This window comes from Phycodurus eques, chromosome 4, assembly GCF_024500275.1.
Source record: "Phycodurus eques isolate BA_2022a chromosome 4, UOR_Pequ_1.1, whole genome shotgun sequence".
Taxonomy (NCBI): Eukaryota; Metazoa; Chordata; class Actinopteri; order Syngnathiformes; family Syngnathidae; genus Phycodurus; species Phycodurus eques.
The window spans coordinates 6,118,802-6,130,773 of record NC_084528.1 but is presented as its reverse complement, the minus strand read 5'-3'; the positions used below and the strand labels follow the sequence as shown (position 1 = coordinate 6,130,773).

At 38.5% G+C, this 11,972-nt stretch overlaps 1 protein-coding gene across 1 annotated transcript; it reads right to left on the bottom strand.

Annotated features, from left to right (window-relative positions):
• Positions 1–3,273: 3,273 nt before the first annotated feature.
• LOC133401154 (V-type proton ATPase subunit C 1-A-like) lies at positions 3,274–11,104 on the bottom strand. The gene is made up of 13 exons (XM_061673738.1): positions 10,968–11,104; positions 10,575–10,717; positions 9,665–9,732; positions 8,445–8,530; positions 8,145–8,239; positions 7,844–7,935; positions 5,565–5,663; positions 5,417–5,485; positions 5,161–5,253; positions 4,849–4,942; positions 4,632–4,729; positions 4,376–4,502; positions 3,274–3,774 (listed from the first exon to the last, which is right to left on the bottom strand). Exons 2-13 carry the CDS (start codon positions 10,704–10,706, stop codon positions 3,676–3,678), a joined length of 1,152 nt encoding a protein of 383 aa, XP_061529722.1. The 5' UTR covers positions 10,707–10,717; positions 10,968–11,104; the 3' UTR covers positions 3,274–3,675.
• Between the last annotated feature and the right edge of the window lie 868 nt (positions 11,105–11,972).

Genomic DNA, 11,972 nt, shown 5'->3' with positions numbered 1-11,972 from the left:
AAAAGTTCATGTTGAGGAAAATGCTTAATGTCCATCAAGTCCAAATTATTGGGCCGATCGTACTGATAGTTTCAGAGGTGGAAGAGCGCATAAGTAGAGATGTCCAGATACATTTTGGTGACAGTTTTGTGACATTAAGCATTTTAGATTGTCCCGGATTGCAGGCGTCCAAGTCGTACCTCCGCAACCTGGCTCTCAATAGTCTATTTGAATGTCTCTCGGTAATAACGATTGCCTGCAATGCCAAACTTTTCGGGATGTCTTTGTAGCTCACCCCCAGCCTAAAAGAAAATTTGATCACACTGTCGCCTCTACCTTCATCTTCTAAAGAAGGTGCGTTTGATTTACTGAACCAACTGTCTCATACATAGCCACGGCTACTTCGTACAAATGCTGTAAGTATTCCGTTGGAAGAAAACAACTAGTATATGCGCACGCTAACTATTTTGTGCGCACATAGTAGTAGTTTTTGTGCACAATGTCGTCGTTTTTATTTCACGTGATATCTGGGTCTCCGTATTGTTGAAATCTGCTTTTTTTTTTTTAAATCTGAGAACGACTATTAAACTAGGAATGCACGTTCTTGCGACAAGATGATAACATACCAGGAAAAGCAGTACAGTAATCCCTCGCTATATTGCGGTTCACTTATTATTCAGTGCATCGTGGATTTTTTTTAATTGGTCAGTGTAGTGCAGTTACCCACCTAAATATCTTCGATAGTTAACTTTATTATTATATGATATATTACTATATTTTAATGTGGCAGCAATGTCTCACATAAGGTCAATTGGACTCCTTTTCTTAACAGAAAAAGACAACTTACTGGGTAGTCTCAACTGATACAGCTGGCAAAATTGCTTGAGGATATATAGAACATCATCAAAAAAGTCCCTGTTTATAACACGAGCCAAAGTTTTAAGAAATAAATTCACAACTAGCAAACTTAGCCTGACATATAACTAACGGACATACTCAAAACAATGTCGAGAAGAACGAATGCATGTAAAGAGCAAGGTTTAGCTTTATTTTCTTCAACTACAGAAGTGTTGTTAATTGCCTTTTCTTTGTTTAAGCAGGTAAGGCAATTGAGAACAGTTTGTTATTTACAGTGCTGACATGGAGGCAATTTAGGGTTCAATGTCTTGCCCAATGACACTGAAAAGACAGTTGCAGCCCGTATTTGAACCACCGACTCTTCAGTCAGTGAACGACCTGCTCTACCAACTGAGCCACAACTGCCCCAATTAAGTTAAAAACATCACCGCAATTAATTCTTGGTACGCATACTGCTGTTAGCTGACCACGAGCAGCAGTGCCAATGCTTAAGGCAGGAACTCGCCTCTTCACACCATGTTCCATGGCTGTTCTAGTCATTCAAGTAGAGCAGAAAGGCATGTGCATGTGTAGTGTGGATGGGGTCCTCAAGTGGACAAATAAAATACCTGCACATCAATAAATAATTACATTATTGGCATTGGATTGAATATGTGAAACGTATACATTTATATAATAATGTCATGAATAATTAGTCGCTACTTTGTGGATTTCACTTCTTGTGGGCGGTGTCTGGATCATAAACCCCGCAATAAACAAAGTGTTTACTGTACACACTTGTCGGTCCTAGCTGCTCATTAAACCAACAAGAATAAACGAACAAAATATGCACTGGGAATGTCATCACAATGAAGCCACTCACCTCACGTGCACAAAGCGTAATCTCCCTCTGCACGTTCATCACTGGTCACAAAAATTAAGGAGGGTTACAGTTACTGTAACGTCTTGCCTTCCTAGTTTTACTTTTTGCTGTCTTGCGCATGCCCACCACCTTGTTAAGTGATTCTGCTTTTTCCCCTATTCCTGTATGTTATTGGGTGCGAGTTCTGTGGCTGAAATGAAATCCTCAAATGGTATTTCATTGGGTGTGATTGTATAGTTTAGTCCTTGTATGAGGACATTTCATTTTGTCCACGTTAACTTTTTCAGTGATCAATTACGTACCCATTTGATTGTTATATTGTTTGTATTCTTGTTCATTCCCTTGTTTTTGGTGCCCTCTAACTTGCAAAAAACAGTTGAAGACACATCGCAGTAACATCATGGGACCCGCTGAAGGCAGCAGGACCTGGCCGAAACGTCAGGTAAATGAAACCTCTTTTCTGATGTATACAAAGAACCCTATATAGTATATTAATACTATATAAGGTTCTTTGTAGAAGGTTAAGAAAATCTTATGAACCTTGTTACAGTGAAACGAAAGCAATTATTAACACTGAAACGAAAGCAATTATTAAGGTGACAAAAAATGGAAAAATCAATCAAGCCATTGCACAAACATTGGCCTGAAAGAAAGAACAACAGATGTTGATTCAGTCGATCAAGGAAAACAGCAGCTGACATCAGCAGTAAGGGGTGAAGGTATCGCAATCTGTTGTTTGCAGAAGTATTTGCAGAAAAGTGGAGACACGAGGCTCAAAGTCATTTTATGAACCGGAGTTTAACATATATGCTATAGAGCATGCATTTTACCTGCTTAAATAGCCAAATGAGGAACGTAACCTCCCTAAACAAACAACAACTGAAAGAGTCTGTGGTTAAAGCCCTAAGAAGCATTCCAAATGTTTGCCACCAAACTGCAAAACTTGTCAAGCGGTTTACTTAACGCATTTATTGCAAGCAAAGGATTTGCAACTAAATATTAACTATTATTCACGTAAACCTTTTCCAATACCATTTTCTGATATTAAAGGCAAATGTTTTCAGCCTACAGCACAGCAAATAAAAAGGCCCATTTCACTGTTCAAATATTTTTGGAGTATAACTACCCGTAAACAAATATTATTAGTAATTAACTCAGTAGCCTTAGTCATACAGCTGGTTGTGTACAACTGCAATGTATAGAGTACATGCTTTTACAAAATATTATATGCTTTTGGGATACGACGGCAGCTAGCTAGGACTTTACATTTGCTCCAACTCCACTGGAAAATATGTTTGGGGAAAATGTATAAAATGTCAATAAAGGCATGGTGTATTTCTAATTGCTGGGTTACGTGGCAAGTATGTACGAGGGCAGCACAGTGGATGTGTGGTTAACTTGTTTGTTTGAAACATTTGTATTGAAATAGTCTGTTGTACAAACTGTCCACACAAGCCTAACAGATGTGTTTTTGTTTTTTATTGTACTGTATGTTCATTTGTAAATTCACAAAATTGTTTAGGGGGTGGTCATCAATAAATTTCATCAGTAACGCTCAGAATGTCCAGATATACTTCTCTTTTGATAGCTTTATATACATGACAATGTGTTTTTTTTTTGTTTTTTTTTTACACACAATCACACACACAATTTATGTAAACACAATTCACTAAGCATTAGTACAGAAGACGCAGATATCAATATTGACGAGTACAAGTGGAAAAGAAATGCAACTATATGACTGTCCACCATGATTTTCACAAGGTGTAACTTCAAAACAAATGCAAACAAGTCTTTAAAAGTCTTTGTAAAAGTGAAAGAAGCTTGTGTGTGTGTATTTGACCCACAAGGAATGAGCATGCACCATTGACATTCAAGTGTTGCAGTGAGGTATGACGCAAGCAAGTGGGAAGGTTTGTTCCATGAAAAAAGAAAAAACAGTTAATCATCACCATGAAGACAGAGTAGGGCAAATCTTACACTTTGAACTCCAGAAGGTTGCAGTCAATCTTGTAATAGACGTAAGGATAATATTCTTGCTGGCTCAGATTCAAACCTGGAATATCCATTGCCGACTGGGGGGGGGAGGAATACAGTGATGTGCATGGCGAACAATGTAAATATATGCAACTATATCCTCAACACAAATAAATGACAATTGATATTAATTCAAAAGCTGACACGAAGTTTGTCTTTTCTACAAAGTCTATATGCAACTGCATCCTAAACATAAATATGATGAGTAAGTGATATTAAAAAGCTAACACGATGTTTGGCTTTAATACAAAGTCTTTCAGCGCACGAGAAGCAAGAGTTGTGGCAAGACAACTGAAGGCTGCATCACGTCGTCAATACACGCAAACACCCAGAAATCCAAGCCTCAAGACAATTTCACCAAAATGGCATTTTGAGAAACCAGAGGCGGTAAAATGCACACTTAAGCAATTAATGTAATTTTCAGTTGTTTTTTTATAATGCTCTTAATATTCAAAGTTGTTAACAGAGGTTGGCTGTGGGTGATTAGAAATCTAGACTATCCAAACAACCCTGAATCACTGGCTCACAGAAGATGCTCATAACCTCACATCAGTAGCTCATCTTCGTGCTTGCTTTTCTTGATACAGTGAAACTGAAATGAGCAGTAAAAACTATAAAATGCATATCCAAAGCACTCACATCAATGATTGCTGCTGCGCTGCTGTCCAGGTGTTTGTATAGGTCATTAAGCACCTCCCTCAGCTTTTTTGTAGTTTTCTTGTTTGGCTGAAGCAACATGGCCTGGAAGTTCACTGGGAGCCCATATCTGAAGGGACACCACATTTCCAACAGCTTTACCACCACAGTACAACAGTTGTTTGGAAAGTGTTGAAATAACTGAATGTAATCCAAGCGCTGTCAAGACGGTGTAGTCCAGCTTTGTCTGACATAGTACCTTAGAACAGATTCTACAAAGACCCTCAGTGCTTTGATGTGGATCCAAGCGATAAAGGCTTCACTGAAGTTTACTTTCAGCCATCGAACGAGTGGTCCCTGCGCCATACGGGTACAGTTAAGGTAAAAAAATAAATCAATCAATAAATAAAGGGTATTTCTTATTGAATATGTAAGATATGTGGTCAATACCGCAGATAATGCTGTGTCCCACTTACAAATTGCTTCTTTTTATCTGTAGATAGTCGCGTCATCTCCTCTTTATCTGCCTTCATCTCCTCTTCATTGTACTGAAAGTCTCTCACCGAGAACCTGCAAACAGAATGTTAAGGTTGCTTCAGTGTCCTGGATTTACATTTGTCATGAACTGAGTGAAATTCAAGCTGCGCGAAAGTGCTTTTGATTTAAAAGAAAAAATACACGATTTTGATCAAATTATTCACTGACAACTTTCATTGACTTTGTCCTCCATGTAAACGACTCATGACTGCTTACTGTGACAGTCCTCTCAACACAGTTGAACGCCTTACTTGTTCTCTCTGGCTTTGTGTTTGAAGTCATCAATAGCTTTCCGAAACAGAGTCACGCTGAACAATCCACTGTCACTGTCCTCAAACAAAAGACTGGCAGAAAACATTCGTGTTATCATGCTATAAAGACAACAATCCAAGTACATGTGTATCTAATTAATGTGAAGTCATAAACTAAAACTCAAAAACACCACAGGAATTGAAATAATTTAGACTGTGCAAAATGTTCCTCATAACACAATATGCCACTGCTTACTTTGAGGATCGAGGCACCACCATCTCAGCAAGTGTTTCATATGTTTTCTGCCAGTCAGCATAAGATGTTCTGAAAGTGTGACAGAAAGGCCATCTTTTGTCATATTTTATAAGTCCCGTGCCTGATTGAAGATAAATACGGTACTCACTTTGGAACAACAGCCAGCAAGGTGATAAGGTACTCAGAGTCAAGAACAAAGTCTTCCTTCTTGACAATGTCAGCCAGGCTCCTCGTCAGCAGGCTCCCTCTAACGGCAGACACCAATATTACAAAAACATGTGAGGGAGGTCAGTGTCGACAAAGCTTTGCAAAGCTGTGCTGACTTTTACCAAACTGACATAGTCACACAAAGTCATTGATTCTTGAAGCTTGACCTATGACTAAGCATTGGTCATGCAGAAAATTACACAACACGGATGCTTCCTTTTCAGTGGTAAGTATTTTGGGTGGGCTCAAGTCCACCCAAAACTTGCCTTAGCCCAAAAAAACGTATTTTCATTTCTTTGGGTTTTTTGTTGTTGTTGTTGTTTTGAATGTTCTATGGTGATAGCATACGCTTTGGCAATGACAGAAAAAGTAACCCTCGTGAAAATTGGTAGAGAAATGAGCAAGTTATGACTTAATTTCAATGTCCATGCATTGCCTTTGAAGGGAACATCGACCTTCTCAACATGGCCGCCACGTAGGCACGTCGGTTACCCGGGCTTTTACAGTGCTCTGGCTATAGTCTTCGTATTTATGGTCCGAACCGCTAGACACATTTCCAGTTGTGTGATTGCTAATGACCAGGTTATGCTTGCTTTGCAACCCTGACACAATCTATGAAATAACAGTTGACCACAATGATGCTTTCATGCCTCCTCATGAATTGCTATATGTTATGTGTCGGCACTGAGTTGGCAGGGGCTTGTAATGGTGCGTACTGCATACTGAATAGCAAAGAGTTATTTCCCAGTGTATCTGATACGATATGAAATGTCTCCGTGAAGTATCTTTGGCCAAAATAGGACATGTTCATACGTGGTGTTTTGACATGCCCAGCAAAAACGCAAAAACTCAAAATCTCTCTCTCTCTCTCTCTCTCTCTCTCTCTCGCTCTCTCTCTCTCTCTATATATATATATTTTTTTTTCTAATCAAAATTAATTAAAATTAGGCGCATCAGATAAAAAAAAAAAAATATATATATATAGCAATTTATATATATATATATATATATATATATATATATATATATATATATATATAAATTGCTAGTGGAGTATATAAAAAAAACAATAATTATCCCCTGGCAAACTTTTTGTCTACTTTTTTTCAAGTAAACATTAGCTTGAAACAAGTTAAAATTGTCTAAAAGCAAGGTGATGAGTCTTATTTTTTAAAGATTTTTAAGTTTTTGCAGCATGGGTGTTTTATTTCCAGTTTAAAAAAAATGCTGGCAGTATCAGGTCACTTTCATTGCATAACTACATGTGCTAAATCCAGTTAAATGCTAGTTTACGACAGGACACCTTATGAAACACTGTTTGCCTGTTTTTCAACAGACATGCGCTATTTTCTTTAGAAGTCAGTCAGGTGCAGGTGAATACATACAAAAATACATTACTGCATGATGTGTTTGTCTTTGTTTTTTGTGTAGTTATACTGTATATACTACATTTCAAACAGTGTTGTCTATTACTCTAATCAAAATAAAAACATTTTTTTTTTTTAATAGAGCTAGAGACTAGCCAAAATGTTTTTAATATTTCTTTCCTCTGCGATGAAATACTCATTGTATTCATACTGTTACAAAAGTTCTTTACAAATTCTGGTTTATTGTCAGAAAAGCAATGTGTTGAATAAATAAATATCATAATATTAATAATAATTCTTATTATCTTTTAGTGGCAATGCAGCCCTATTTTGCGTCATCCACCAAATGGTCTTTTTCAAGGTCTAAAAAGTTTGATTACATTTCAGAAGGGTACTTTCCAAAATTAGGTCATAAGCTCAGCCCACCCAAAGGACTCGATCTAGATTCACCCTTGTCCCTGTAAAATAACGTGTCATGGAATGGGACATTAAATTGGCAAGAGTAAGCTACAGCGTACTCCATCAGGTTTGTTTGGGCATTTTTGCTCAACTTCCTTTTTGGCCAAGTATAATGGTTCAAGGTATCAATAATTATTGGAAAAATTACCCCCCCAAAAATTGTGTATTGTATTCAATATTGTGGATTATATTATATTGAGTAATCGTTCATCTAGTATTGTCATCTTCGCTAACACTGGGGGTACTGCGGCGACCAGGAGAACATACTTCATCTCCAAGATAGTGAGTGTATTTACCCCCTTACTTTAATGTTTTCCAAGCTCGTTAGCAAATTTCCAATTACACTGTAAATATCCGAGCATTATGAATTGTATTTTTTAGAAAATTCACCTACACATTTTTCCTTTCAAGGTTCTGTAGGTTTCCTTTCAGGTTGTTATAAGACGATGCTCGGGTCTTCAAGTCGTTGTCAATCTGGGTGACTTGCTGTAAAAGAAGAATCAGGAAGAAAAAAAAACACACAGCCAATTTTAGAACACTTAACCTCAAAGCAGCACACTGTTGTAGGTTTTCCCACCATTACCTGACTAAGGTAACTAAAGTTCTACAAAATATAAGGCTGCGAAATTAAGGAATGTTTTTTTTTAAAACTGTATTCCTATTTACGTCACAGTTAACTGAAAGACTCAGCCTACCTTTGAGATTATTTCAGAGATGTTTTTAAGTGACTGCTTGATAGGGTACTTGGCCATGTCCCATTGAAACCGCGTGATGTAGGTGATGAGATCAACTGTTAAAAAAAAACATTTTAAAAGAAAGAAAAACACTTGTCAGGTAACAATTGCAATAAATTAAGGTGCAATGTACAGCCTTAATATGAGAGATGTGTTACCTCATTGTTATTGGTTATTCATTTAGTATTATGGAGAATAACCAAGCAAGTGACGAACACATTTATTTTTGGTACTAAAACTGAATTATAACAATTGCTATACCTCCATTGGCCAGCAGGTTCTCCTGCACTTTGTCTCGACTGTCTTCCAACACATCAGCCATGTACTGGGCCACCTTCTTCACTACACTGTGAACAGTTGAGAGTCATCGAAACATGTTGTCCCAGCACAAACGGCATGAACAAACAACATTCCCAGTGTAAATCCATACATTTTTCACACCGCTGATCCTCACTAGGGTCGCGAGTGTCAGCTAACTCTGGGCGAGAGGCGGGGTACACCCTGAACTTGTCGCCAGCCAATCGCAGGGCACATATAGACAAACAACCATTCACACTCACACCTATGGAAAATTTAGAGTCTTCAATTAACCTACCGTGCATGTTTTTGGGATGTGGGAGAAAACCGGAGTACCCGGAAAAAACTCACAGAGTCACGGGTATAACATGCAAACTCCACACAGGCGAGGCTGGATTTAAAACCTGGTCCTCAGAACTGTGAGGCAGATGTGCTGCACGCCAGTGTAAATATTCACCCTTAATTCATTCTGCAAACAAGACCATTGCGTCATCTTCAAAATCTTACACAAACATACATACGAACGTGAGAGGGTTTTATCTGTATCTTATGCCATGGCAGCCACACACGGGTCAAGATTTTCCACCATAGTTTGGGGAAGCCAAGAGAAGGCAGAAAAAAAATTCTAATCACATCAATAGTCACTTTTAGGTTTAATGTTCAATTCTTGTTGATGTGACAATTGTAAAAGCAGTTAAGTATTCATTTTCCAGACACTAATGAGGAACTTCAATGAGGAACTGGATTAAACAGAGGCCAAAGTCAAACCAAGATGTTAGGTTGGCCTTACACATTCTGAGCAGTATCCACAGAGGAAACCGGCAGACGGTAGACGCTGCGGGTGAGATTTTGATGTCAAAATGTCCAAAGGACTATAAAGGACATTCAAACATGCTGGCAGAACATAGGTCACTGGCTATAAATATGACTAATGAAAGAGCGGCTGGTGTGCCACCAAACTGCAAATTGCCAGGTTTAGACAGCAGGTCTTGCTTGCATCAGCACCATGCGAAATTCCTCATTGTTACAACAGAAGAGAAGGGATTAAACCAGTACTATCAGGGAGTTGGGAATGTTTGAGTACAATAAGGGTTTTTCTGTTGACTGGGGTGTAACATTAATAACATGTATAGATATGCATCGACAGACAGAGAATCTAAACCATAACTGCAAATATAACTTACCTTTCAACAAAGGAATCTAATTTGGCTAATTCGTCAGACAGCCCAACTAAGACATCTAGCGTCCCCACCTATTTACGGACACACATGCAAAGAACAAAACATGTATCATAAATTAAAATGAGATATGCTATATTTTGAGGTGAAGGTTAGGCAGGCTGTGTTTAAACAGCGGCTTCTAGGATCCAGTCAGCCTACACTGACTACCAGGGAGCCCTGTGTATTTAGGATGGCGCCTCGTTGTCCTGGGCCACTCATGCATTACTAAAAGTTCCAGGAGCACATTGCAGCACCGTGTGGCACCAAGGTCAATGGGGTTACTTCACCTTAAACACAGACACGACCCAAACCAGACGAGCTGAGCTGCTCTGGATGAAAACTTCACCAAATCAACACTTCAACATGCAAACAAAAGATCTGTTTAAAGGCTGCTTCCCCTACACAGAGGCGGCTTACTCTTGACAGTGGATTCATTAGGTGAGTGTATTTTGTTTTGTTATTATTAAAGGGAGAGAAAAAGGTAAACCTCAAGGTAACATTAAGGCATTGTGATCTTATCCCACCAAAAATAACAGTATTTTTATAACATTCACTGACTGCACATTTTATGTACAGTACTGAAATCCAACACAAGCGCTGTATCAATAATTCTGCAACAACAGAGACGCCAATGCTCAGTTTAAACTAATCTGTGACAGTTTCAGCAGTAATTGTGCTTAGCTATATTGCAGAATATATGATACAACTTGTCATTTACAGTTTGTACCTAATGATGTGGCCAGTTAGTGTAACTGCTGGAGTCCACATATCTTAACATTGTAAATCGATCAAAGATCAAAAAGCTGTCGAGCAATTAAAAAAAAAAAAAAAAAAAAAAGATTATGACCAGTGAAGCCGATAAATCCACACGAACCTTCAAGTCGGGGATGCTGAACTTGTGGTTGCTCGAGAGGTTGTTGTTGCGTGTGGTGGCCGTCATCATTTTATCCCATGTTTGCTGGCAGGTCTTTTCTCCAGGAGCAGAGATCAACCAAAACTCAGTCATTATGCTGGCAGCTAGAAAAGTGAAAGGAAAACTACATTTAGACTTAAGTGCGGTATCACGTTTGCAAAAAAATGTCAAAACAATATTTTTGGTTTAACTCAAACAACTCCCTCACAATGTTCGTACATGTGGATAGTTAACTAAAAACCCAAAAGACGAATAAAAGATGGATGAGGTAAAGCACATTCAGCAGTGAGTAGCCACTGTTAGTACAGCTCTTGGTTAGTACAGGTTGACTAATATTTTCAATGCTTTACTCACCTGCCTATTTAAACGTGATCGTTACGAGACGAATACAACCTTTTGTGTCGTATTATAGAATCTTAATTCTCATTGTGGCTTGCCATTGAAGCATACATAGTTCGGGGGGTTTCTTGACAGCAGCATCAGAGTCAGGTGACCAGCCAAAGGAAGCGGAAGCTCTCGCCAACACTCAAGGACAAAACCGAATAGCGACACCTGCTGGTTGGTGGGGTTACTGCAGAGGTCCAATTGCAAAATGTGGACGTCAACCATCGGGGGGGGGTCTTCATTCTTTGTACACTAAGTATTAAGAATAGTCAAATGTAAATAATGTAAGTTCATTTTCATATTATAACAACAAATACCCAGTAAAAAAAAATACCGTATTTACAGGTGAGATTCCAAATTAGCCCATCGATTGCATGCATGTTTACCCAACCTTTTTAGCCTTCATTTTGTTGAATTTCATATAATCGTTATCAAGCCACAAACAAAATAAGGGGGTGGCAACTTAAGCCAAAAATTCTAAAGTTGTAGGAATTTTTATTTTTTTTATTTTTTTATTTTTAAATTGGATATGAACTAAATTCCATGTATTTACAAGGAACAATGAGGCCTCCACCCCAGACCTCAGGGCCAGTCAACATTCCAAGTGCATTATTAATGCATCAGAAAAGTAGACAAACACTCTTGGATGCCAAGTCAGCAACATTTGAGTTTTTAGAGATACTAAATTTAGAAAAGTCGCCTCAGGTTTCCTGACTTTGGGTGTCTCCAGTACAGATTCTAAGGGAAACACTCCCAAAGGGACATGTTTATAGTTCAGTGGGTCTGGGGTTCATTGTTTGGGACACAATGCTTGGTCTGCCTGGAGCCAACCCTCGACATCAAACAGCAGGGTGAGTTTGCCCATGGCTGGCTTAGTTCCAGTCTGCTGGGATGTTATCAGGACTCAGACAATCTCAAAAGCTATAATGCAGGCTACTGCTGAGACCATTGTCTGAATCTTCTCAGTCAAAAACA

What these genes read in the sequence shown, in the direction of transcription:
- LOC133401154 (XM_061673738.1), bottom strand. Translation starts at nt 10,706, where the DNA reads ATGACTGAGTTTTGGTTGATCTCTGCTCCTGGAGAAAAGACCTGCCAG. An exon ending in TCTCTGAAATAATCTCAAAG is followed by an intron (nt 7,936 to 8,144) that starts GTAGGCTGAGTC and finishes CTTCTTTTACAG; the next exon opens with CAAGTCACCCAGATTGACAA. An exon ending in TTTGTAGAATCTGTTCTAAG is followed by an intron (nt 4,503 to 4,631) that starts GTACTATGTCAG and finishes GTGTCCCTTCAG; the next exon opens with ATATGGGCTCCCAGTGAACT.